Source organism: Primulina huaijiensis, chromosome 7 (assembly GCF_012295235.1).
Source record: "Primulina huaijiensis isolate GDHJ02 chromosome 7, ASM1229523v2, whole genome shotgun sequence".
NCBI lineage: Eukaryota > Viridiplantae > Streptophyta > Magnoliopsida > Lamiales > Gesneriaceae > Primulina > Primulina huaijiensis.
This window is the reverse complement of record NC_133312.1, coordinates 16,622,246-16,649,719: the sequence shown is the minus strand read 5'-3', so window position 1 is coordinate 16,649,719 and position 27,474 is coordinate 16,622,246. Positions and strand designations below refer to the sequence as shown.

General features: G+C 37.2%; 1 protein-coding gene across 2 annotated transcripts; it reads right to left on the bottom strand.

Moving 5' to 3' along the window:
* Positions 1–6,506: 6,506 nt before the first annotated feature.
* LOC140980365 (phospholipase SGR2-like) lies at positions 6,507–26,637 on the bottom strand. Of its 2 annotated transcripts, XM_073446143.1 has the most exons (21): positions 26,167–26,637; positions 24,841–24,941; positions 24,535–24,729; positions 24,044–24,199; positions 23,700–23,771; positions 23,461–23,613; positions 16,788–16,838; positions 12,625–12,795; positions 11,775–11,924; positions 11,489–11,554; positions 10,882–11,400; positions 10,747–10,801; positions 10,533–10,672; positions 10,229–10,301; positions 9,621–9,723; positions 9,447–9,540; positions 9,312–9,374; positions 8,409–8,457; positions 8,179–8,282; positions 7,232–7,278; positions 6,507–7,120 (listed from the first exon to the last, which is right to left on the bottom strand). In XM_073446143.1, exons 1-21 carry the CDS (start codon positions 26,366–26,368, stop codon positions 6,886–6,888), a joined length of 2,799 nt encoding a protein of 932 aa, XP_073302244.1. In that variant the 5' UTR covers positions 26,369–26,637; the 3' UTR covers positions 6,507–6,885. The 2 variants fall into 2 exon arrangements, with proteins under 2 accessions (XP_073302244.1, XP_073302245.1); XM_073446144.1 differs by lacking the exon at positions 24,841–24,941 and having other exon boundaries at positions 26,167–26,307.
* Between the last annotated feature and the right edge of the window lie 837 nt (positions 26,638–27,474).

Here is a 27,474-nt window from a genome sequence, read left to right as displayed (position 1 = left end):
TTTTAAAGGTTTGAAATCTTAAAATCACCTAATAAATAAATTAGGTTTTAAAATGCTAAAACTATTTAAATCATTTGAAATGCCCTAATCCTAACTTAAAATAAAATACCACATTTTAAAATCGCCAAAATCGTCACGGTCTCTTTTTCTTGATCCCGCATCGAATAATTGCCTGAAACATGAAACTCAAGAAAGACGTGCATCACCTAATCATAATTAATTTAAAATAATGCATTTGGATAAATCATGCACCACTAAAAATCAATTTAAACTTAAATAAACAATTTAAATAAATACATGGGTTTTACGTGTACTGAATTTGGGCTCTACAATATCATCTCAAGCATCGAGTACATCTCGAAGCACAGAAAGAATACCTACAAAGAAAACTTTCAGAAGAGCTCATATTCGAGCTAATGAAAGTTTTAAAGATTTTAATTGATGGACATGTGGAGCAAGAGGTCATACATCAATCAACTGTCCAGAAAATGAAAAAAGATGAATAAAATGCTTTGATCCAACCCCGGATATTGAAATAGCAGTTTATTACAAGGATCTTATTCAATCATATCAGTTTAAGGATATTGCCTCAGACGAAAGTATATATGAAGAAGAAGAAGTTTTAAGTCAGGAAGAATCTAATGGAACCTAATCAGAATCTGACTAAAGACGAGGTGTTTCGATACAAAACACGTGAAGATTTTTCTGGTTTCTTTAGCTAGACAACAATATCTCATAACATGGTCCAAAAGATTATGAGAGAAATTCCTAGTCTTCAGAAATATCATGGATTCTCTGCAGGACATGTGGAAAAATTCTTAAGAAATCTTGGTCTAAGAAACAGAAAACATCATCTAATCTATAAAATTTCTAGAAGGGAATTGGCGATTCCTATGGAACTTACAGGAAATAGAATGGAGATGCAACTAATTCTATCTGAAGAAATTAAGGAAGAATTACAAAAACTCAATATAGAAGTAGCACATACCATGTCTTGGATTCATATTGGAACAATTCAAATTATGATAAAAGCTACTTTCAAAGAAGGAATAGATTTGCTTATTGATATTGCTATATATATGCGATAAACGAATGAGGAACCTTAAAGATTCAGTACTGGGAACTATCTCAGGAAATCTTTGTGGAGGAAAAATTGTAGGAGTAATTTATCCAAGAATAGCCTACAACCTGGCAGATCGAGATTTCAGCCAAGCTTTGACCTTGTATCAAAATTTCAAAGAAAAAATGCTGATGCAAGAAGGTAATAGACCATATTTTATTACCTATCAGATTTCATATGCTCTATCTAATACACATCATTCAGAATTGTTTATTAGAAATGAGTTCATTGAAATACCTGAGATATTTGGAAAAGTTACTCAGGAAATTTATCCAGAAAGAGTTAAGTTTCTTTTAATACAGGAAACATATATCTAAATACAAGACAAACCGATTCTACAGAGGAATCAAAGTCTTAGATTGGAATCAAGAAGACTATCTTTTCAAAGAGATAGAATTACGAGGTACATGTGGGGAAAACACATGTCCAAGAAACCCAAAGACAATAAAAAAAACTTTTCGACAATAGGAAAGCTAAGATGTCCAGAAGGGTGGAAGAAATAGAAATAGTAATTGATATTACGAAACAAAAAAATCAATTTTCTTGTAATACCATATACTATTTAGAACAACCTATGATAGGAACTTACCAAGGAATGATCAATATCGGAGAATTAGAAGTTCATATCAAAGAAATTCCAGGAAAAGAATCAGATCGATTGGTTCTTGGGTTAGAGTTTCTTGAGGAACATAAACCTTGAAAACGTCTAGAATATGAAATGGAGTTTATGGCTGAGGACAAGATGTGAAAAATCCAATGACCATAAGTTCATTCTCGTATACATTACAATAGGAATGTTATACGAACAATATAAGGCAGAATATTTTGCTGCTTATATTGATTCAAGCGCTGGAATCTGTACAGTAAAAATAGGAGTTTTTCCAAATAATTTGGAAGAAGATCTATCTAAGATTGCTGGAAGAGATTTATAACTCCGAAAAACCAAACATACGTAAACCACATGCATGCAAATTGTTTAAATTGCTTAATTATTTTATTTAAGTGATTTTAAATGCTTGCATGGTATTTATTAAATGATTAAAGGTATGATTGCATGATTAAATGATTATATGACATGATTTCATGAAATTGAAAAATTTTACCCGAATATTCGATAATAGGTAGGGGAAAGGAGGCCGGGGACGACCAAGACAAGAATAAATATTTTTCTTTAAATATATTCAAGGCTCCCAAATATGATTAAAAATGATTTAATTTTTCTAAAAATGTTGGAGTTCGAATTATTTTACGAGACGAGCTCAATGTTACCTGAGAAGCTGGTTTTGAGCAAACAATGGACTTTTAAAATATCAAATACATTATTTATGAAAATTAATTTTTATAAACTTTATGTTTTAATTAAATAAGAGTTATTGGACCAAATTTAACCAAATTGAGTAGACCAATTGCTCCTATACTTTGAGGCCAAAAACCAAAGCCTATTAACATGTTAATTAAAAATTATAAATAACTAAATCAAGTGTTTTTCACCCCAAAAATTCCTACAACCAGCCGAAATACACACCCACACACACACACACACCATATTTTTGAGAGCTTCAAGGGAAGAAAATCTAGGATTCTTCTTCGTCTGATCGTCGAACTTCGCACCCTCGCCAACAATCGTTTATTCGAGCGTTATAAACGCAAAGACACGTTTTCTAAACTCTTTTAAACACCATACAAATCATAATATGCATGATTTAATTGTTTAGGAATGAAAAATATAGGTGTTTGATAACTTTTACGGTAGAACCTTTATTTTCAAAAATATGATGTTTTTACGCTTATATGGAAAACGTTATGAATCCAACGGACACGCTGCCAACGTAGGATGATATATGAATGAAATATGAATTATTTGAAGTAAAAACAAGGCTGGAACTGAGGGATGGTAAGGGAAGAGAGAAGCCAAGGGTCTATGGGTTTTGCTTGATTCAAGGGACTCGGCTAGGATGCATGGGGTGATAGGGCTCGACCAGGTCTTGAGGAGGGTTCGTATGGGATGTGGATAGGTCTTAGGAAGTGTCCTAGCATGCATGGCTAGGACTTGAGGGAAACGATAAGGAAGAGTCCACGAGAGTTTGAACTCTTCCCCATGCGCTCAAGGAAAGTCTCGGGTTAGGAGGCTCTCAGCTCGGTATGGGGCTGGGCTAGGTGGTCTTGACGATGCCTTGGGATGGTCAATGAGGGTTAGGAAGGGCTGGGCTCTGTGGTGGCATGGGAAGAATCCTCCATGCAAAGATGGCAGCAACAGCCATGGGGAGATGCGCGCGGCTCTTGTTCTGATTCAGGTGGCTCCCGGCATTGTTCGAGGGCTTGGGCTGGGTTCAATTGGGTCTGGGTGTGGTCCAAGGTCGATGAGGGTCAGGTGGCCTCGGTGGTGGCTCAGCTAGAAGAGTCATAGTTAGCCAAGAGTCCTAGGTGAGAGGGAAGGGTCACGTGCAGCTTTGTGTCTTCTGTCCAGGAGAGTTGCTTGAGCTAGGTTCATGTCCTAAGGGTCAGGGTTGCCTAGGTGGGTTGGATTGGGTTTGGCTCAAGGTGGCTTGGGCGTGGCTCGATTAAATTGGGAGATGGCTCTGTGTGTTCATTTGAGGGTCATATTTCGAATTTAAAGAATAAAAATTAGAACCATGGGTCCACGGGTGTGTTTCATGGCTCACATGGATAGATTAGGTCTTAAAAAGGTTATGTTTAAAATTTGGAAGAAAATATTAAGTTTTGAATTTATTCGAGAATTAAACACCTCACGAATAGTTAATTAAAGAATTAATTAGAAAGCCTCGAATTAAGCTGAATAAATTTATGAAAAATTTGATTTAAACTTAATTATTTGGGATAAACCGATGTCATTAAACGTAAGAAAAAGATAAAATCGAGAAATATTACGTCTATGGACAAAACGGTCATTTTACACTTAGGTAATACGTAAAAGCTTGGCATCGTCCCGAAAGATCATAATGCATGTTAAATGATTTGACATGATGATTTTGATGAAAATATGATATTTTATGATTTATGGTAAAGATGTGCAATTTTTACTGTTAAAATGTTATTTTTGGAAAGTTATGATATTTTATGCTTTTAAAAGAAAAAGAAAAAAAATTTTGGGGGATGTGAATTGACTGTGACAAAATATATGATATATGATATATGATTTTGTGGGGATATCGTGAGGGCCAATGCCCCAGAGGGACCCCGTTTACGAGAGAAGGCCTCAGAGGGACCCCGACAATCGTATTTCCACGGTGGAGCCTGTGCCCACCCCCATGGGCCATGTGGAGCTGAAGAATGATCAATTGACCAAAAGATAAAAGCTAGTCACTTTCAAGGATCAAATTTCACCCAAAACAATAAAAGATTGAACGCTTTACGATTTTACGATATATGATGAAAATGATTTTTATTGGTTTATTTATGCTTAAAAACTATTTTAAATAAAAGTATGATTTTTAATGCTTGTGATTGTATATGTATTATTTGCTACTGTATGATGCAATTACGTTTATGAAAATGTTTATAAATCGATGCACTCTATGGTTATGTAAGTATGTTCAAAGTTAAGTTACGTATGTGTTACTTTTAAATGCATGTGGTTTTATTATACGTTACTTGCTATTCCCAGTTTATACATGTTGAGTCTTTTGATTCACTAGACTTGATCGATGCAGGTGAAGGCGAGTATGAGGAGATGAGAGGTGGGGATCAGTGAGCTTGCTCGGACTGTGCGGTGGACTAACCCGTGGACCGCCTTAGTTTTCAAGGATTTTATTTATGCATGATAAAATTGTTTACTCTGATTTTAATGAATTATTTCATGTTGTTTAAAACAAACTCATTACATTCCAAATATTTTGTCGAACTTTTTATTTGTATTTCATTTTGAAAGAAGATTATTTATTTAAGAAAATTTTTATTTTTCCGCAAATTTTAAGTATGTTTAAAAAATACGGTACGTTACAATTATACACTTTACAAACACCATATAAATCATGTCCAAGGTGCCAAAGTTGTTGTACAAGTTATCGCTAAATTTCTGTCCAAGTTCGGTCACGAATCACCCGAGTTTGAGCCAAGACAATCGATGATATTGCGAACTATCTTCGACCATCCTAGAACCGTGATTGAACCCTTGGCACGCTGTTGGACCAGCCCTAGCCATGCACGAGGGCGTGCATGGTGCGACCGAAACACACATGTGCATGGCAAGATTGAGCCCTAGAAGTGCGCCTACCCTTCCCCAACTGATCAGACCCTGTATGGACCATCTTGGCTCATGGTTCAGACCCTCACGAGCCCAGCCCCTCACCTAGACAGCCCCCAACCCGGCTTCCTCCCTTATTCTTCCCTCATTGCATGCCCTAACCCCTTTGAAACCAATTTTTGTGCAGCCCCTTCATCCTCCCTTACCAGCCCTTAACCGTGCACCTAAGAGCCCCTAAACCCGCTATAAATTGAGCCCCTAACATCCCTACCTGGCATCCCCTTCCCTTTATCAAGAATCATGCAAGAAAATCAAGTTTTCCATGTATAAACCCTTAAAAACGAAAATACTATGGTGCTTTTAGATTTTTCATGCAAGAACACATATTTACAAATAATATGGTATGAATAATGAGAAAAGAAGGAATAAGACGTGCCTTTGCGTGATTCATGTATGAATATTCAAGCCTTGACACGAGGGAACGTTGCCAGAGAGATGGGGAATCCTTGTGGCGTTTTATCCTGAAAATCCACGTGAACCAGCCTTAGATGTGTGGTGTTTGTGGCCGTGTGTTGCTAGGAGAAACCCTAGGTTTTTTGTGTGATATGAAGTGTTTTGTGATTTAGAAACTCCATCTTTTGATATAAATAATTGAATAGAAAGTTAGGCCCAATAACCTTGGTAATGTAGAAAAAATATCTCTCTTAAGAAAGTTTTCGAAAATAATAACCGATCCTCCAAAAATTCATTGTTTTATTCAAAAATCGATTACCGGTTTAAAATACGACTCGACATGTAAAAACTACTCAAAAGACATCATTTTCGTAAATCACACCTTGAATATACCATATATTAAATAATTAAAAATAATCATTTAATAAAAATATTCTCTTTACAATCTCCAGTCTCCGTTCCTCAATCGCGTCTCGAATAACATTTGAAAACACAGTTTTATGCATTCTAATAGAAAACCCTACTTTTAACATTTATTCTTGCCTACCACAATTAATTAATGCTAATAAAATCACTTAATTAAGCATTTTCAATTTTCCTTATATTTGCATACAGTTGGATTACGTTATCGCGTTTTGGACCTTATATTCGGCCCCGGGGCGTGATACTCATTCTCATTGTTTTATCTGCAGTTCGTAGATTCATTGCTATTCAAGAGAATTATCACCATTTCCCGGAATTGTGATATTTTAGATCCCCGATATTGAAATTGTAATAAAAATTCATTCTCAAAGGTAAAGCATGTACAGGCCTTTCGTTATCAACTGTAAACATATAACAAAGGAGGTTTTATTGTCGTTTAACTACACCATCCCTACTTAGTATAACCAACACCTTACTTTACCTGTACAAAGCCCTCTCTATATGCCGACATTTGACCATTAACCGTACGAATAACTGAATTCTAGAAACCATACACCGTATTTAGTTGAGCTGAAGCACAAACTTGAGATAAGATGTAACATAATAAGTAACCGGTTGGTTGTGCCGTTGCCACTTTGATTTTGTTCATGGCAAAGTAACTCTTGTCGAATCAAACTTGATACATTCAGCTTCTCATCACTTTCTTCGCCCTGTGGGAGAACTTTTTTATGCAAATGCTATCAGCAAAGGTCAAAGGGAGTTCTTCATCATCTACTTCCCTTGGATCAGACCAGCCCTCCAAGCTAGACTTGTCGTTTGAGCTTTCAGGTTGTGCACTTGGTGAGAGAGGTTCATCTGGTATATCCCGATATAAATGATTTAATATGAAAAGAGAAGTATCGGGATCTCTCCAGTAGTTTCTGTGAAAAATAATCATACAAGTCATTCGAGTTTAGTTTTATCTCATCCAGCAAGCTGCTCAAGCAAGTTTGGGGACAAAATCTGAAAGATTGGAGTTGGATGATGCTTACGTGTGTGATCCAATGGCCGAGAGGTAAGGATGACGAAAAGTTTTATCCTGGATCGGCAAAGCCAGTGGACAAATACCAATTATTATTTCGACTTGTACTTGAGTCTTGGAACTTAAATCACATGAATACAGTAAAACAAACTCACTCGAAGCCAGAATCACCCAAGGCCAATTAAAACATAAAGAGGATTGTGCATAAGTATTAAACCCGTTTGGCTATAATGTAGTAAAAGAAATCCATTATCCTTAAACCTCGAATTCCTTAATCAAATGCAAAGAGGATTTTGCATGAGAAGCCTTAACCCGTGGCCATAACATCGTAAAGAAATCACTTATCCTAAAGGCTCAATCAAGTCTTAAACCCCACGGCTACAATGTCGCAAATATATCACTTATCCTAAGGCTAGAATTCATGGGAGGTGTATGTGTTTTAAAAGGCACCGCCTAGGAGCACCTAGGCGCCATCCACCGCCTTGACTTTTACACACGTGACGCATCTAGGCTTGGCCGCAAAAATCGGTCGCCTAGGCGGATTAATATACATTTATATATTTTTAAAATCGGATTCAAAAAAAAAAAATTTAAACAATGCTAGTGAAGCAACTATGGCACAAAGATGGATTGTTGATGGTAGAGATGAAGTTGTGTAGGCAAATGTTGAAACAATAAGAGAACTTCATGAAGAAGATTTTGTATTAGATAAAAAGGAAGATGTTATGAATTTTGAGTTTGAATCTGATCAAGATGAAGTGTTGAAAAAATATGGAGATGAATAAGAAGACGAACTGCAAATATATGCTAGGAAAAACGCCTATAATCCCCTAGACGTTAGGCGTTGGGTTGCCGCCCACCTACCACGTAGCACTTTTTAGAACACAGTTTTTATTATATAATGCCAACAATAGCAGCTGTGCTAGAGCCTAAACCAAAAAAATAAAAATATCATACTTGTAATACATGATCAATTCGCCCCTCTGGACTTCCTGTTAATCTCTCCATCATAACGGAGCCATATGTTCTCTCTTGTTTCTCTTGGGTTTTTCCAGATGCCTCTGCAAAATGAAATGACACGGCTGTTGAAAAAGGCTTTCTTCTCCTATGTCAAGAATAACAGAAATAATAGACATGGACTAAATAAATACCCCAGAGGGGAACACAAAAGCAGCAGATATGCTTACCATCCTGGCCGTCATCGCATCTTGATTCACAGATTGTGAGAACCTTAAACTATTTATAAATGCTTACAGTTAGTTTATTATTCAATCCAAAACCAAGTCAGTTTAACATCAATCAATTCTTGTAAACGAAGAACTGATTGAACTGACTCCTTACAAGAAGTCAAAATTTTGCAGATTATTCACGATTGTTGAAAAAATTTGTTAAAAGCTACTTCAAACTAACTACTATCACCCACTTGTAGTAAATTTTACTGCTCGATATCATTATGTAATGATTCACGAGAAGTATAGGATCCAACTAAATTTCCAAATCCTAATATTAACATTTCCGCTGCCATACAGTTACTAAAATCAAGAGATTTGTATCTTAATGCAATTTTTTAGAAGGATGGTGATAATTTGAATCTCGATTCTTTTTTAATACTCATTCGTCAAAAACCAAATGAACTTGACAGCCACCGTGGTTACAGGCATATAAACACTATATACAACAAAAAATTTCAAGACTGTTATTTACCGATTAAAAAAAATCAAGATTGTTTTTGGATTAATGTACAATTTGATCAAAAAAATGAATTTAAGACTGGAATTCAATCATTAGTAGAAAAGCTTATATTGAGATATGATAAATTTGAAATTCCTTTAAATCAAAAGCATCTTAACAACTATAATATATTTGAACCTTGACTTAAAATTACTTAAATCCAAAGGCACCCTCAAAAATCATTTAAATAAGACATTTAGTCACATAAAAAACTGAATGCCACTCAAAAGAAGTACAATACATTCGAGAATAAGCTACTAAAAAATCTTCTTGAGCTTTCGAAACAAGGCAGCTACTTTCACAAATTACATTAATATTTAGCATCAATCTTTTGAATAACACAAGCAAAAAGTACCAACCCGTACGACGTTCAACTGATGAACAAAAGCTTCAGAACGTGAAGCTAACCCTTCTCTAAATTCCTGCATCATAATAGTGTGAACACCAGTGCCTAGAAGTGGAAGATATATTTTAGAATTTTTTAGAGAACTTACCTGGAATCCAACATACAGCCGCTTCCCACCTCTGTGGTACGGAATAATAATAGGACGTTTGTGCATACATGCTTTACATATTAGAGGTTCTATTCTGAGGAAAACAAAATTTATTATTGGAGATTTTTTAGACAAGAAATTCAAAAGAACCATGATGAACAATGTAAAAGACACCTATACGCAACAGGATCAAATGGATGAAAGATGTTAAACATCTGCCGACAGGCTGGCATCTCTTCATTTATAGTTTCATCTTCCCAATAATGTTTTCCTTTGCCTAGCAATCCAAAAGGCAGAAGAAATTTTAGTCAAACATTCTATCCGAATTAAGTAAAAGAACTAAACACATATGACACGAAGTACGGACATGAAAAAAACAGAAAATAAGTTCTCAAATTGAACTGACAAAATATAGGAACAATAACTAACTGCAAACAAAGCACACCTTTTTATTTAATCGCATAGATCTACATAAATTTCAATAAAATCCCCAACAAAAATCAAATAAATCTTAACTACTTATTAGAATGCAATCACGGAGGGGAAAGTCTTGATAAAGTAATTCTGTAATTATTTATAGAGTTGAGCATGATAGAAACTTCTTCAGAGAGATTTAATCCAGAGATTTAATAGAAATTTGTAATATTGTTTCCACAATCACGACAAGTAGACAACAAGTCATTGGTCCGAGGCTTTAAGAATCCCAGCACGCTTCAAAAGGATGAACGAAAAGGAGAAGAAAATAATATATGTCCATGAAAGTATCAAGCTATGGCCATTACCGATCCCAATACGAGCATTGCGGAGGGAAAGAAACACCCCCAGAGGAGACCCAACAGCAAAGAACGTGTCAACCTGACATCAACATCATGTTTATTAAACTAACTTATCTTTGTCCATAAACATATGAAGCAGCATATCAAGTGAAGGCCATGAATTGCATGTATACAGTAAATAATAATTTCATTGGTGACAACATCATGTCTTATTTGCTTACAAAAAATAACCAACATAACAAGACACGACAGAGTATTCTAACCAAACAACTGTCTCCGAGTTACAACAGAAAAAATGGAAGAGCAGTACATTGAATTCTAATTTTGTATATCTTATAAGGGGTTTATAACCCTTTGAGATGTCCTTTTTCCCAGGTTGAACGCTCTCAGGATCAGGTAGAGTCACTGCTGTCGATGTCTTTCTTGAATGAACTTGTTTCACTGAAGCTTCTATATCAGCAATTCAACTTATCAACTCTCAATATTTAAGAATTGAACCAAGTGCATTCAGAGAACAATTTTACCTGTTTCAGCACATTGAGCTTCAAATTTTTTTATTTTCTCTTTCAGTAAATCAATCTGGAAAGTGAGTAAATGGTTAGGAGGTAAATGAAAATAACAGCACAAGAAAAGTTTAGAAAAATAAGAGATTATAATACCTCTTCTCTTAACAATTTAATGGTTTGATCTTTACTGATGTCACATATACCCTGGTCATTTTTATTGTCCTCACATAATAAAACGTCAGTTGTCATGCTATTTGGGTAATTCATTGAATCGCTTTTATAGGACTCAATTTCATTTGAACTACAAGAATGCTTGTCCTCATTTTTGCATGATGATGATGCATCATTTGTCAGCTGGTAGCCAATATCCGTGGTAGTTGATTCATCAGATTCTGATGATACAGGATATCCATCAACATGGTCTTCAATGAGGTCTGAATTATCGACAGGACCAACCATGCTCAGAACTTCTACGTTCTTTGAGTTCTCATCTCCTGAATTTGAGACGGGATTGCCTCCAAATGAAAAGTTGTCATTGCCAGAACAAGATGCTTCAGTTCTTTTGTGTTCATTATGCATCCAGTCTGCAGGACAAGGCAAATTCAAAGCTTCTTGATGGCAAAGGATGTCATAGGATAAAACACTACCCAATGAGTGGCCATACAGTGAAACCTGCAGAGGAAGTTAACAGATGGGCGGTTGAGCTAAAGTAATAAACTAAACGTTCAATTAAAATTCTCAATGGCTATTACCCATATACCTTTCCATCATAACCAGGATTCCTCTTAAGAAACTTCAAATATAATTTGTTGAGTTGGTTAGATACCTGAAAATGACGCGACTCCAGGTACATTGTAAGTATTTAAAGAATCAGGCTTATGAAAAGAGTGCCCCAGTAATATGAAAACTATGTTATATTAACATGAGCTAAGATGGTATGGACTATGGATACTGACATGATCCAAGACGATGTGAAAATACATATGACGTATTAACAGAGTACCAGAGGCAGAAAGACAAAAATAGGAAAAACATTTAAGGGGTACCGAGTCAATGATGTGCTGGCAATAGATAGGGCTCATATAGTATAAGACATCATGAACAGTGGCACCCAACATCATTCGCAGACCTCGGACGCCATCTAAAGTTATTTTTTCAACTGCTGTTTCACCACTAAGTGTCAACCCCTTCCTCCACTAGCAAAAGCCCAGAAGAGGAGAATAAATTAAAAGGAGAAACGCAACAGAATTGTAGTAGCACCAAGAAATAATTGCAAGTAAAACATATATGTATCATATCTAAACGATTTCAATGATAGGAGCCTCATACTAACACCGAGATAATTCTGACATTGTGAAGGTGGAGTAAAAGGCGCAACATGGAAGATCATACGCAGTAAAATAATTTCATTTTTCTTCCATAAGTTTCTTTCTACAAGATATAATAGTATCCTAGAAGCCTGAAACCTCTCCACCAGTCATACGATATATGACCCTAAAGCCTCTCCACTCATCATTATATAAATATGAACCCTGAAGCCTCTCCACCCATCATTTTACTAAATTTAGATCATTTCTATTCAAAATTACTCCCAATTTTCGGCCACAGGCTTTATAAAATACAAAACGTAAACTCAATGTCTCACCACTAATAAGAATAAGAATAGGTGTTCTACATCAACATTGGGAAAAGAAAGGACAAAATCCATTTATTTCATTTCTTGATACAATAACTTATAGAAGGTACTAAACAGGTATAGTCAAGAACAATAAACACCACAATGGAAAGTCTGGACATCATCAGAAAAATTCTGGTGTCCTTCGTTAGGAAAATACGAACTGGCAATGACAGAAGAAGGCAAAAGGTAAAATACAAACGTGGAACTTCAATATGCACCTGACATGGAATAAAAAGAACTCTTTGGGTGCCACGTTGGTGTGAAGACAGGTGTCTTTCGGCAAGTCTTGCTGTTAGATGGCGAAAATCTCCAACATCATCCACCAAATTAGAATTCTCCAACCTTTGACCAATACCATGAACCATGAATACTACATGCTGGACAGGAACCTACACAAGAAAATTATGGTACCAAGTGCTGCTTTACGAGATCATGAATCAAGATCACAAAATGTGAATAAAAAAATTAAAATACAAATGAAATATGAATCAGCCTGTTATGTGCTTGAGAAATGGACAGTGTAATGGGTCTGTTCACCACAAAGTTGTGATGATCCAGAAGGTGTTTTTGTTTATTTGATTTCTCCTTTGCCTACCTATTGTTGGAGGGTTTATGATGAGGCTCTTTTGAGAGAACCTCCGATCTCTCCACACTTTTGATTAAATTGATTGTTGCCTCTGTATTCATCAAAAACGAAATTAAATACACAGGAGTTTCTTCTACCGATGACACCTACGGATAACAAAATTTTAAATGAAAACCACCTAATCTTATCATGTGTAATCCACCTCACCCACCCGACCTAGAACTTTAAAAGGACCAAAGAAACGTGCAGATAACTTCTTGTTAATGCGGGCAGCCACACTCAGGTGGCGGTAAGGTTGCAGCTTCAACAGAACGCAATCCCCCACCTCAAACTGTAGTTCTATGTGACATGAATCATACCGAAGCTTCATCAAATTCTGGGCATGAAGGAGTAGCGCATGGTCAACAGCCTCAATGTGGGAGAACCCTATGCTATAGGAGAGGAAGGGAGGCGGTGGTCGACCATAAACCACATCGAATGGGGAAGTCTTCAAGGAGGAGTTGAAATTAGTATTATAACAGAATTATGCCCACACAAACCACTCAATCAACTTCTTCGCGTAGTCACTCGTGAAGCAACGTAAATACATTTTCAGAACACGGTTGACAGCTTTGGTTTGGCCATCCGACTATGGATGATACGAAGAGCTGAATCAAAGCTGCATCCCTTGCAATCGAAATAATTCTTTCCAAAAGGAGCTCGTGAAGGTGACGTCATGATCACCGACAATCATCCCTGGCAGACCGTGGAGTTTGATAATATAATCGAAGAAAAGCTTTGTCACTGACACCGCCATATAAGGGTGTGATAAATCCAGAAATGGGCATATTTGGATAAAAATCAACCACCAAGAAAATTACATTCTTCCCATGTGGCGCGGGAAGTCCCTCCAAGAAATCCATTGAAACGTCTATCCAAATGTGCCTAGGGATGGGTAAAGGTTGCAACAACCCAGCCGGTTGAAGCTGCTCAATCTTATGTCGTTGGCAAACTAGGCATGACGAGACAAAATCCACCACGATGCCACGCATACCTGCCCAAAAAAAATCCTGAGTTAGCCTATGAATAGTTTTCTGATACCCCTCGTTACATGAGTTATGGATGGATGATATGATTCTATCCACCAAGGGTGAAAGTTTGGGCAGAAAGATCCTTTGCTTGTACAACAACAGTCCGTCAATAATGGTCCATAATTTTGACGCCTCCCCTATCCGAATCTTCTTAATCGTTTGCTAGATCTCCCCAGACTGGTCATGTTCTTCCTTAATAGTAACGGAAAGGCCTAGAAACTTCCCAATGTATCACCCCGTCAGGACAGTGCATCAGCCTCAATGTTTGTATGGCCGGGTTAATATTCAATGGTGAAGTTAAATCCCAAAAGCTTGCAAATACAACGTTGTTTCGAAGGGGTCACAATACGTTCCAGAAAATATTTTAAATTGTAGTGATCAGTGCGTATGACAAAAGCTTGGCCCCAGATATAAGAGCTCCAATGACGTACAACATTGATGAGCCCCATCAATTCTTTTTCATACGCTGGCAATTTCTGACGGCGTTGGGCTAAAGTGTGACTGTAGAAAGCTCCCCATGTCAGAAGCATCACACTCAACGATGAAGGGTTGTGAGAAATCGGGTAAAGACAACACCTTCAAAAGCTCCTGTAGCAATGTCGAACCATGGAAAAGAATATTTCCTGATAAGTTTGGTTAGTCGCGCTGCATCCATCCCGTAGTTCTTGACAAACTTGCGATAATAACCCTTCAGACCAAGAAATCCCCTCAAGGCCGTCGGATTTGATGGTCGTGGCCATGACGTGACCGGCTGCATCCTAGCATTATCCACCATCACACATGCTCGTGATACAATATGCCCCAAGTATGTCACCTCTGACTGCGCGAAGAAGCACTTGGAGCATTTAAGGAACAACTGATGCTGCAATAAGATACTAAGCAAAATGTATAAGTGATATAAGTGGTTGTCCCAAGATGGACTGTAAATTAAAATGTCATCGAAGAAAACAAGCACAAATTTACGTAAATGTGCATGAAAAATTGAGTTCATCAATGCCTTGAATGTTGACGGTGCGTTGGTGAGCCCAAACTGCATGACCACAAACTCAAAGTAATCATGGTGTGTTCGAAACGCAAGCATGGGTATGTTGTCCGTGTCCATTGAGATATCATGGTATCCCGCTCGTAGATCGAATTTCGTAAAGAATTTTGCTCAAAACAGCTCATTTAATAATTTGTCGATGACGGGAATGAGGAACTTATCCTTTACCGTCTTTGCATTCAGGGCTCTGTAGTCTACACAAAAGTGCCACGTGTGATCAGATTTAGAAACGAAGATGACCGGGAAAGAAAATGGTGAGGTGCTTCTACGGATGAACCCTTTTGCTAACATCTCTGTGCTTCGCTTCTCGAGTTCATCTTTCTGTTCATGGATATAACGATAAGGACGAACCACAACGGGATCCGTGCTTTGTTCCGTGATGATCCTATATGGTTGAATTTTTTGGAGGCCAGGGGTCTTGAAGGTTCTGAAAATATCCCTAAAAATTCTGCGAGAAGTGAGAATAATTGTATATCCTTTCCATCCCGTACATATACAGTATTGAGTAATTTTTAGTTGGAAGTTTTTGTTGCGCCCTATAGGAATATGTGCAGACCCTCCTAATTGAAATTCATGCACATTTTTGCAAAATTCCACTGAATTGGGCCCGTGTTCTTGAGCCAGTTCACTCCCAGAATTGCTTCAATCCCCCTAAGAGGAATTACAAAGAAGTCAATACAAAATATGTGCTCTCCCAAGTAAATTACCACATCTTTGCAGACTCCTATACACTGAAGCTGGAGCTCACTTGCAATCAGAACCCGAAGAGCTTGTTTTCGTTCCAGTAGAAGGTCCATGTCCTGCACCAGTGACTGATCTAGAAAACAATGTGTACTTCCGTATTCAATAAGAATCAATAGTGAGTGGCGCATAATGGATCCCTTAATCTGCATCGTTTGTGCGCCATGAGTACGTGAAATGGCGTGGATGGAGATTTCGAGGTCCTTTGTAGCCTCGTCTGTCATTTCCTCCCATCCTTCGATCCAGAATAGTTTCCTACACCGATGTCCATACATACAATTCGTCACAGTTATAACACAACCATTTCGCCATGTGTTCCTCCATCTATGCGCGGTTCAGCCTTCGAACATATGGTCCAAGAGAAGAGGTGATTGCCGATTGCTTCCTGTTGGATTAGGTCGTGGTGTCCTAGTGCGTAATTCTTAGCTTCCATGTATCTAATGATATTTTATGAATAGATTTAAAATTAAATTAGCTTGCACATTTGATGCAAATTCTGAGTATTTGTTTTATAAAGACAAGTATTTAAGTTCGAATGAAACAAATCGAGTTGGAATTCAAACTCAAACTCTATGTCAAAACGAATTCAAGCCCAAAATTGTTTTTCTTTCGAGCTTGAACCAAGCTTTGAACCAGCGAAGTTTAGATGTCGAGCTGGGATATAAGAAATGTGTAATATTCAACTCAAATCAACTAATTTGCTCTCCTCTGACATAATAATTTGATAAGGCAATTAACTTATGAGAATACATAACTTTGTAATTGCGATAATAGTTTTTGTTTATGCATTAGCCATTCCTGTGAGCAAACTACGTCATGAACATCCATGCCTCAGTTACAAGAAATATAATAAACTTTGCAAATATTTGTGCCTCACTTGCATGAACCATGAAAATATCATAATACGAATGTATATGATGCCACATGAAAAGCTTAGCATACCTGTGAACAGTAATCATCCATTTCCTCTTCCTGATGCTGATGCAATTCATCCTGAAAAAAAAGAAGACAATATGTTGGTCCAGATTTAGTATGAGAATGGGAAAAATTTCCCAGGTAGAATGCATTGGTTCCTTTAAGTGATACAGGATACTAGAGGCAAAGTCTCAAGGTCTAAAGATTGCGAGTCCGGTAGCCATTGAATTTGCGCAGACCAGGTCCCCATGGACAAAGATGTCAACCAAAAGGCTAAAAAAACTTCAAACACTAGTATGCAGATGTGCTAGGATCAAGAACAGCATCTCTAACAAAGGTGTGCCATATATTTTTGTTCATAAATCTTGCATTCATATTATAATTCAGAAATAAAATAAAAAATTAAAATATACAAGGTTAAAATAAATCCAATCCTACATCTGGTGGTCCAAATTTTTCATTGGCATACACAGGTAAAAAGACCCTACAGCTCTGTCTACTGTCCATAATTCCATTCCCCTGTCTATCACTGTCCTCGATTACTGTGCCAACCTCGGGATGCTTTACTCCTAACCACGTAAGGTTCCGAGACGGAGCTTAAGTAGCCTCTATCCCGATTTTCATTTTCCCTTTGTGATCTATTGGCCTGCGCTCCAAATCCACTAGATTTTATACTGTCTTGTTTGAACTGGAAAGGGGACTTCACTAGTTTCTAAGTTTAAAAAAGAGTAGGGACCACTACCTTATGTAGGTGCACTCCCTCAAAGTGGGTCGAGTGCCTTATGAAACCACAAAAATACAATGGTTTTTCTTCCCACGTCAAATCCAAGAAGTCGGATGGAGAGAGGCTTCCATCCCCCTTTACGAAAACTCCTACATGTAACACCTGGGTAACCAATTTGGGAGGGCTTCTGACATAATAAAATAGACTTGGTAATGAAAAACTTTGGATTGCTAAAGGAAGTTTCTCACCCACTTCTAAGAAAGATCTTGCAGCTTGCTAATAGCATTGATTTTAAATATGTTTTAATATTGTTTGTAACAATTATCTGTCGTCAAAATTTAGAGAGACTCGACTGTTATGTTATGACTTATTTCTATATTTATAATTCAGTTTTTGGGGACTACAAGGATGAAGACTGTGTGCTAGAGAGATATATGGACAATGTTATTTTTATGAAATCTGCTTCAGTAATAAAAGAGCTCGAGGTTTAGAGTAGCACCCACTCAAATCCAATGTAACAGCAGCTTAGACCAGAATGTCCCAGTTTACTTTTATCCAAAATATTTATTTCTGGCTTCATTTAAGTCAACGGAAAGTTCGTTGCATAAACCACCAATTGCCAAAGATCATCAGGCTAAACTTCATTCAACATAATCCTCCAAAACATTTTATTTATAAAGAAAATGATTTGTAACTTCTATTAACGATCACACGAGATCGTTCGAAGGGGTAATATTCTTGAAGGACTTTTAGAACATGAATGAAAACACAAGCAAATTCTAATATCTAAATTCTTCTGTTAGATAATGGAGAAAAATCATGAATTTTTAGGCAAAGGCATCTTGAATTGTTCTGCAATACCAGAACCCCTAACAACATGGAACTCTTAAACAAAAATATAAACATCTGCTTAATGGTAACATTTTAAAATTTTTCTATGGGACACTTGTTTTATTATAATATTTGGTAAAAAGGAACATTTGTGCCATAAAATTTGAAAGCTCCTTTTAAACAAACTCAAACTAATTTCCCACCCTTCCAGATAAACGTATATATATAATTTTTTAAACGTCTAGGTGAACTTGTTTTGTCTTCATTCCTAAGGACTTTTATACAATTGGATCTGGAGTTTTGTACAAATTAGATCCGAAAGCCGAAAAATGTGTTTTAATGGGTATGCCCCCAAATAAAAAAGATATAAATTTTTCATAAGCAAAGAGAAAGAAAGAAAAAATAGAGAGAAAATAAAAAAAGAACGATCCATGCAAGTGTGCGCCCATTTTTATGAAAAAATCAACAAACAATTACTTTTAGGGAGAGCAAAACGCAGAAGATGATTTTTTGATGATGCTGTAAGGTCTAAAATGCGTTAACGTAATCCAATTGCATGCAAATCTAGGAAAATGGAAAATAACTAATGGAATTATTTTAATTGCATTAATTAAATGTGGTAGGCATGTTTACATGTTAAAAATATGGTTTGCTACTAGAATGCATAAAATGTGTTTTTAAGGGTTATTCGAGACGCGATCGAGAAACGGAGGCCGGGGACCGTAAAGGGAAAATATTTTTATTAAATGATTATTTTAAATTATTTAACATATGGTACATTTTAAAATGAAATTTTCAAAAATGGTATCTTTTGAGGTGTTTTTACGCGCCGAGTCGTATTTTAAACTGGTAATCGATTTTGAAAGAAAACAAGGAGTTTTTGGGGGCTCGGTTATTTTCGAAAATTTTCCGAAACGAAATATTTTACCTACTATCTAATGTGCCTATTATACTAAAGTTATTGGGCCTAAACTTCTACCAAATATCTTATATTAAAACTTCTTGTGTCCAAACCCTAGATTTTCAAGTATAACTCACGCATCCTACACTAAAAAACACTAGGACTCTCTCCCTACCACACACGCACACACACCACACGTCTACAAGGCTTTTCACATGAATTTGAAGGGAAGAGATGCAGCAAGTTCCCCATCTCTCTCCACCAATGTCCCTCGTGTCAAGGATTGTTTTCGTGCGTAATCTTCTCTTGCTCATCGTTCAAACCATATTAGGTGTTTTATACATGTTTGCATGAAAAATATGATGTCCTTTCAATTATTTTCGTTTTTATGGCAATACATGATCAAACTTTCATTTTCATGCTTCTAAATTCATGGTAGTGATGCACAAAGGGGCTGTCATGGTAGGCCCATTAGAAGGGATGAATTTCAGAGGGATTAGAGACTCCTCGATGCATGGTTAAAGGCTGGAATATGCAAGGACAAGGGCTGCATGAGTTTTGGGTTGAGGGGAACTAGGGTTTCGAACTTTGGTTGCTTGAAGGGCGCGGCTCGTGCGTCGGTCAGGGGCCGTGTCCAGGAGTCTTAAGGGGGTTGTATGATGGTCGTAGATGGGTTAAGGGCGGCTGGTGCGAGTAGAAGGGCTGGAGCGCTAGGCTTGGAGTCGCGCGGGTCTTGAAGGGCGCGGGTTGGAAGGCTGCAAGTGCATGGGCTGTAGAGGCTGGTTTAAGTGGGTCCTAAGGGTTCGGTCTACGTCCTAGGAGGGTTGGTCAGGGTCTGGTCCACTCGGTTAGGGGCTAGGATCGAAGGAAACCATGGTTGATTGGGCTAGGGTTTTCGAACAAGTGCAAGAAAATTCAGTAGGCTTCCTAGGCTTGTTCAAGGGTCTTAAATAGCTTGATTTGGGTTGCATAGGGTATGGTTAGGTGTTAATAAGCTATGGTTAAAATTTGGTAAGGTTTGGTTAAGTTTCGAGTTGATTCGGGTTAAAACCAGGATTTCGGTTTAAGTTTTAAAACGAATTACGAAATTAGTTAAGGAGTTTAAGTTTACGTCTAAGAAATGTTTATGGGTGTATTTTAAGGTTATAGTAAGTTTGGATGGATTCAGGTCGTCGTTTTAAGGGCCAAGGGTAAAATGTTCAAGTTAGGGTTTCAGGGGCAAAATGGTTATTTTACACCTGAAAAATGTTAGACGTCCTAGCAGTGTCCTGAATTCAGTCATGAATGTTAAAATTTTTATTTTGAAAGATTATGGGATTTTATGATGGAAAACGATAATGCTAAAAGACGTGTTGCGTGCTTGGTTTAAAAGAAAAAATTATATTTATGCATGAATTTTTAAAACTGATGGATACGATAAAAGGTTTTGAAAGAGGTGACTTAATTGTGACTAATACGAACACGAATACGAATATGAAAGGATATGATGACATGCAAAGCCAAGGCTCAGTTGACGGGTGAGAGTGTCGCTGATGTTTCACCGCCTGGTACCATGGTAATACGTAAAATTGATCAATCGACCAACAGCTGATACGAAAGTCAATAAATGGAAACGTATACGCATATGATGAAAGGAAAAAGGTTTTAAGTCATGTATGTTCATGAAAAGCTATTTTATTAAAAGTATTTTCATTGTTGCATTTGAATGTATACATAGTACTTGTTATAACGGTTAAAGTTTGTTGAGTCGTTAGACTCACTAGGTGTTATGATGCATGTGAGAATAATTTTGATGATATTGGAAGACTTGATGGTTGAATTGCTTCCCCAACAATAATGATTGCAGTCACCGGTTCCTTCATATTTTGGATACTTCCCACTGGTGATGTATCTTGGTAGGGTTGGCCCAGAAACCGTTTGGAAAATCCCTGTCCACCCCTCTAGACTCCTTTTATCTTCTTTATCCAATTCATGAGCACACTCCACCCCAAATAATTGAATTTGGGTCAAGAAAACGATGACTCATTCCTAATACTTTCCAGATCCTCCACCCATCATAACACTGCCCCTCTCTCAACTCCTTTGTAGCCTGCACAACGGTGATGTCGCCTGAATTCACCACCTTACGACCACTATGTGGAGCAATTAGCTCTTGGGCATTGTTATCATGGGATTTCTCAATCCTAAGAATCCAACCCGTGGAACTTCTCTCTCCGAGCTTCATCCTTAGCATTTGACCATCTGTTTCTGGTCATCAGGAAATAATGATGACCATAGTAAACCCTATGTGACCAACTTCTGGTTTTTGATGACGTTCTCTCCTCGTGTTCCATAGCCTTAGTTTTCAGTTCACCTACTGTCATATCAGTGCCCTTATAAGCATCAGCCGCAGCATCTAACGCCTTCAATGCCTGTGTTAGGAAGAGTTTCATCCCCTCTGTACCTTTTTGGATTATTTTCTCAAGCACCACTCCATTCTATTTTAACTGAATCAAGACAGACTTCAGTAATTCTGGAGGCATAAACCCATTCTCCTCTAAAATGAGAGACATCACTGTCTCAATTGACTCAAGGAAACATTCTGGGTGTTGTGCGCTGAAAGCTCTGAGGAAATACTGAAACATCTTAATGATCAACTCAGTGCATTCTAGGTCCAGTATGATAACACATGACCTAACTTCAGCCATGATTTTCAAAATAGAACTTACCTTGTGTGAGATCTATTGGATGTGTCTACCAATTCTTCAAAAGTGGATACGATCAATTGAAGAACTTCCAGCATTTTATCATTATCATAAGGAACATTGGTGCAGAAATCCTGATGATCTCACTTATGCACGTAGCAACCCTTACCCTTACCTCAGCATCATAATGCTTCAGAAACTCCTCAGAGCTAAAGGCATCCATCAGTGGTGAAAGTGCAATTAGCATGACTTCGGTAGGCGACTGCTCCACCATCAACAGAAGATCCTCAACTCAATCGAGAAGGCAGATGAATTTATCTACAGAAAATGGAGGCTTGTACAACGCCAACCCACAGCAGAAAGCTGTTCTTCAAGGTCTTTCTCTACAGACAGCAGCATTGTTGATTATAACTCAGTTGGCAGCTCCTCTTCGATTCGAATCCAGCAGATCGTACCAATTGTTAGGATCTAAATCTCCTAACATTTAATTATGCAAATATTAACTAATAGAAAAATAGGACAGATTTACTAATATGAAATATAATATGAGAAATATCCCAACCAAGGATAGAATCATTTTACAAGAAAAATGCACTCACTCTCCTTGCCCCTAGCACAAGCTAGTAAGAACCCCCAAGCACAAGCTAGTAAGAACAAAACGTAATAAACATGAATAAATCCCCTTTCCTTCCAACTTCCTAATTTATATTCTCGCCTCCTAGTCTATTTCCTCTTCTCCAAGTTATCTTATCTAGAATTCTCTTGATAAGCGGATAGGCCCAATTTATCTAGGTCCATGACGATAACTCCATCATTACTTATCCGGCCCATTATTCTCAAGTACCTAACGGTACCACAGCTTCAATTGACTCCTGGATACTTGGTATCATCATTTTTTATTTCTCAACAAAGACATTGCGTAAGTAAAGCAAATAACTATGACTAGAGATTCTAGGAGTAATTACAACCATTCAGTTTCCTATTTTAGATCTCTACACAAATATGAACTAATTCTGGAAATGAATTAGCCTTTTTCTGCATCACCTGAACCTATCTCTTTGCTTTTATTAGCCTAACATCATAGATATAGGCTATTCATTATACGGAAAAACTAAGAAAATCGCATTCATGTGAAAAAGTCAAAATAGTAAACTTTTCAAAGTGTAATTGCTGGAAACCTGAATTGGATCCCCGATCAAAACAAATAATTCGATTTATTTAGGAACAAGAATTTACACAATCATCCTAACATTTATTTCTTCATATGATTTCATCAAGTTGGTTTAATTAGGTTATTCATTATCTACATCTAAATTTATAACACATATGTTCATGTATGTATGTGAATATACATAGATATATATGTGTTTCAGATATCTTTTATTACACTTCATTTTTATTAAATACTTTAAAATTCAGATTTGAACCTAACTCAACACTAAAAACAAGCTCAAGAAGGGAGATTGTCCAAGTTCATGTAACTCCCAATGACTTATTCCAGCCGATGTGGGACATATTAAGGAAAAAGATAAGGTCAGGCTTGGACATCAAACACAGCACCTGTGTTGGTTTTTGTGTCTGAGATGGAGCATATCCACGTCTCAATTTAAAGGTGTTCCCTCCAAAACCCATAACCCTGGAAAATCCAGAAACATCACACTTTAGCCAAGCTTCCCATGTATCATCTTCCCCAGTGAAAAGTGCATGCAGACCCTGAAAAAGAGAAGTTTGTAGTTCGGAAAATATTACTACTTCATTAAAAATGAGAGATAAGTTCAACTTAAACGTCGGGGTCTTACAGAATTGGAGCCTTGTAAGTCAACGCGGGCAGCAAACAAACCCGACTCTTGAAAGGTTCTCCGATGCCAAACCTAAAACCAGGGCACCCTTGTTTGACTAATTACTCTTGCTATCATCAGTCACGACTGATCCAAAAACTTAATGACAAAATAATAAGAAGACCAAAATGTAATGAAGTACAAGCATAAAAGTTAAATAAAATCCTGCTAAACAGGCACATAAAAGAAGAGTGGAAAAAAGTAAGCTCATGCCACAAAAAAAGGTTATCTAGCATTTTTCATTGACATAAATGGCAAAAGCATTTATTCAAATACATCGCAAATATGCTTAATTAGAAAAGCACCTGATTGCGATATGCATACTCCAATTGCTCGGAAACATCCTCGCGTACTGGTAGCCAGTCAAGACCACCTTTACGAGCGAACCAATGGCCTCGTAACACTCGTCGATTCTCTCCATTCCAATAAACAGGGAAACAATGCCTCTTGGTCAAATCTACCTGCAATAATGATGCAATGCAACACTTCATGTTCTTCCATGCAAAAGAGCTAATATGATCCACAAGTTGGGGAAGGGTGGTGCCGCTTCCAGAAGTTTGTAGCCACAAAATACCAAGGGCATCATATGATGAGAGATGAGACTGAACAGTAGTGAAATGCCATGAATGCACATCTAACATAGAAGTACCATTTTTTTTTAATGGGGTAGTCAACATTCATATCAAAATATAATTTTCAGACACAAAATAATCCAGTAGAAATTCATGAAGTCAACAGTCAATTAAAACTTACCATACAAACAAGTGAAAAAAGAGGCTACAAATTAAAATGATACCTCATACAACCCTCCCTTTACCGGCACACCAACCCTATCTTCTTCAATCGCATATAGCTGGATGAGCTCAGGAGAATCTGGGGATAATTCATTTTTCTGCAGCGTGGAACTGGAAGTAATACTTGGCGGCCCCCTTGGACCTTCGCTGCACTCTGCATATTCTTTCCACCAACTAGAGAGCAACTCTTCTTCCCTCTGTCCAATGTTAACGTAACCTTAGTAAGTTGACAATTACAGAAAAGAGTGAATGACACTCATCACCAAGTTTAAACACCATGGACATGTTGAAATTGAAAGGGCCATGACCTGCAAGAAAGATGCCTCTACCGCAAGAGAATCTCTCATTCCAAATCGAAAATAATCACCTTTTCCCACAATTTCTGTACGAGGGACAGATGCAGCAAGTGCTGGCACAAACACAAAAAGTGGAATGCTTTAAGTAGGAACTTATATTATAAGCTTAAATCAGGATCTCAAGTAGTCAATCAGCAGATATATTTTCTTAAAAATGCAAATAGAGGTTGCATTCAGCTTGTTGTTTAAAGATATCTAGATTTATCTTCCCCGAGTAAACCTGGTTTATGTAACGCTATAATGCTGAAGGAATGAAAACTTTTCAAATATGATTTGAAGTGCAATAATACAATTTATGCAATTCAAAGGTCCCCCATCCTTCCATGTACTTTTCCAAACAACTCATGAATCACATTAACCTCCTTAGCAGTTTAATTCTGCAGCAAATCCCTCTAGCTGCTTAATCAAAACGGTCCAGAAATGTAAAGTATTATTTCATTGAATTTCAAAAAAATGAGCAATGTGCTTGACTAGATGAAAGCAGCACAAAACATGACTACCACTACTGCACAATGGTACAGCTGCTTACAACTGGACACGTTTGATTCTCCTGAATAGTGAAGATTAAAAAGTTTCAATAATAACTGCACCACCAGAGATCATGCCTCTACAGCTGAACAACTGCTCCAATCTATTTCAGATCGCATATTTGGAATTTGTAGAGTAATCAAATCTTTCCACATTGATAGCAGTTCTCTAGTTATAGTGTAAATTGTGAATTCTAACTCATGACAAACATCTTTTTTCCCTCACGGTTAATAGGAAATTTATTTTATTAAATTTGTAGAGTAATCAAATCTTTCCACATTGATATTATCCATTGCATCTGACTGAGATTCTTAGCAAAAAATATTGCAGCTCCATGTGGCTGGACGCTATTGTCTTTTCTCTCACGGTTAATAGGAAATTTATTTTATTATGTATGTCAATGACCATTCATCTAAAGCTGTCTCTTGAGACTGCTCTGAATATATCCTTGACAAACCAGGAAAGACGCGAGCACTGATAACTAGCAAATTCTTCATATCACCAGAGATTCTTAAATACCCTTTCTGGTCTCCAAAGCCGCAACCACAGTTTATGGTCACGCAAAAATTTAGACTTCTATCATCAACCATATGAAAAAAAAATAGCAGCGGGATCATATCAAACATGCATGATCATACAACAATATAAACTGTCGGTTGCATTAAAACATATCATCTAAAATTTATACATTAAATTATTACCACATATATGAAAAAATCCTTTTAAATAGAGTAAGAACTATGAACTAACCATTTACTGTCAAGGGAACCTTGCAGAAGTACCAGCGCACGTCTCCGCCATCCGAGGGACTCCTCGTTTGAGCAAGATACTTCTGCCGGCCAGCATGCTGCTCAATTTCACCAGCCAACCTTCTGATATTCGACGCTGTGTTCTTTAGCATGTCCGGTGAGGTCTCCTCACCTCCAGAGCTAGCCCCGGTACTTATCTGCATTATTATTACCTCCTTTTTCTCCTATACAGCACACTGCCAACTTTTTGGGTGATCAGAATTTCTCAAATATCAACAAAAAATTGACACCCTGATCGATGAATTTTCAACTGACTGCGGGAAATTGAAGTTTTTTTTGGGTTTAAGATCGGCTCAAATATGGAGTTGGTAGGCAATGTTTGTGCTAGGAGACAGAGGCGGGTCAAAAGTCGATTACGAAATAATTCGAAGAGAAATGAGAAGAAACGGAAGGAATATTCTAGCCAAAAAATAAGTGACTTATTGCTGATTTAAAAATTTTATATTACATAATTTCGTGGGATAACATATAAAATAGTTTCATGACAAATGCCTTACGTATCTCGAACATGAATTTCTCCATCAATATTTAAAGGATGGAACATAGAAGGTTTCGTTTGGCATATTTAAAACATAATTATTTTGATCTCACGAATTTATATTTATAATATGAGTTGATTTGGTCTTTGTTTTAAAAAAAAAAACTTGTATAAAAAGTAATATTTTTTTATTAACCAAGTTCAATTTGAGATCGTATCATAAAATTGAATCGTAAGACAATTTCATAGGAGTTTTGTGTTAAAACATAGGATAATACATAACATCATTCGAGTAGTTTAGCTTTTCTTCCGATTCATTATTACAATTTACTCGTCATATAAATTTGGCCGAGAATGACGTGCAAATGATTGGAAGGAAGTTCAAGGAAGCATTGCATGGACTCATAAGCAATCGAGAAGAGCTTGCAAACAAGGTTCCAAGCCACGAAAAAGTAGTGATATATGAGAGTGACTTTGGAGGCCATATGAATGTCATTAAGTGTGAAGCAAGGTGGATGGACCAGCGCCACAACGCCAATGAAGAAGCCGCGCAGTGCTTGGAAGAAGTACCAAGCGCCTAGGCGCTAGACCAGCCGAAGCTAAGCGCTACAGACAGGTGCCTAGGCGCTACCACTGACGAAGCTTCAGCGCCTAGGCGCTCCTAGACCAGCGTCGCAGTGCATCGCACTGCAGGACAAACCCTAGTTACGGATTTTGATGTATTTTTCCATATATTAACATATTTTATACCTTGTAAACCATGAACATTGA

What these genes read in the sequence shown, in the direction of transcription:
- LOC140980365 (XM_073446143.1), bottom strand. Translation starts at nt 26,368, where the DNA reads ATGCAGATAAGTACCGGGGCTAGCTCTGGAGGTGAGGAGACCTCACCG. An exon ending in ATACAAAATTAGAATTCAAT is followed by an intron (nt 10,302 to 10,532) that starts GTACTGCTCTTC and finishes TGTTGATGTCAG; the next exon opens with GTTGACACGTTCTTTGCTGT. An exon ending in ATGCGATGACGGCCAGGATG is followed by an intron (nt 8,283 to 8,408) that starts GTAAGCATATCT and finishes TTCATTTTGCAG; the next exon opens with AGGCATCTGGAAAAACCCAA.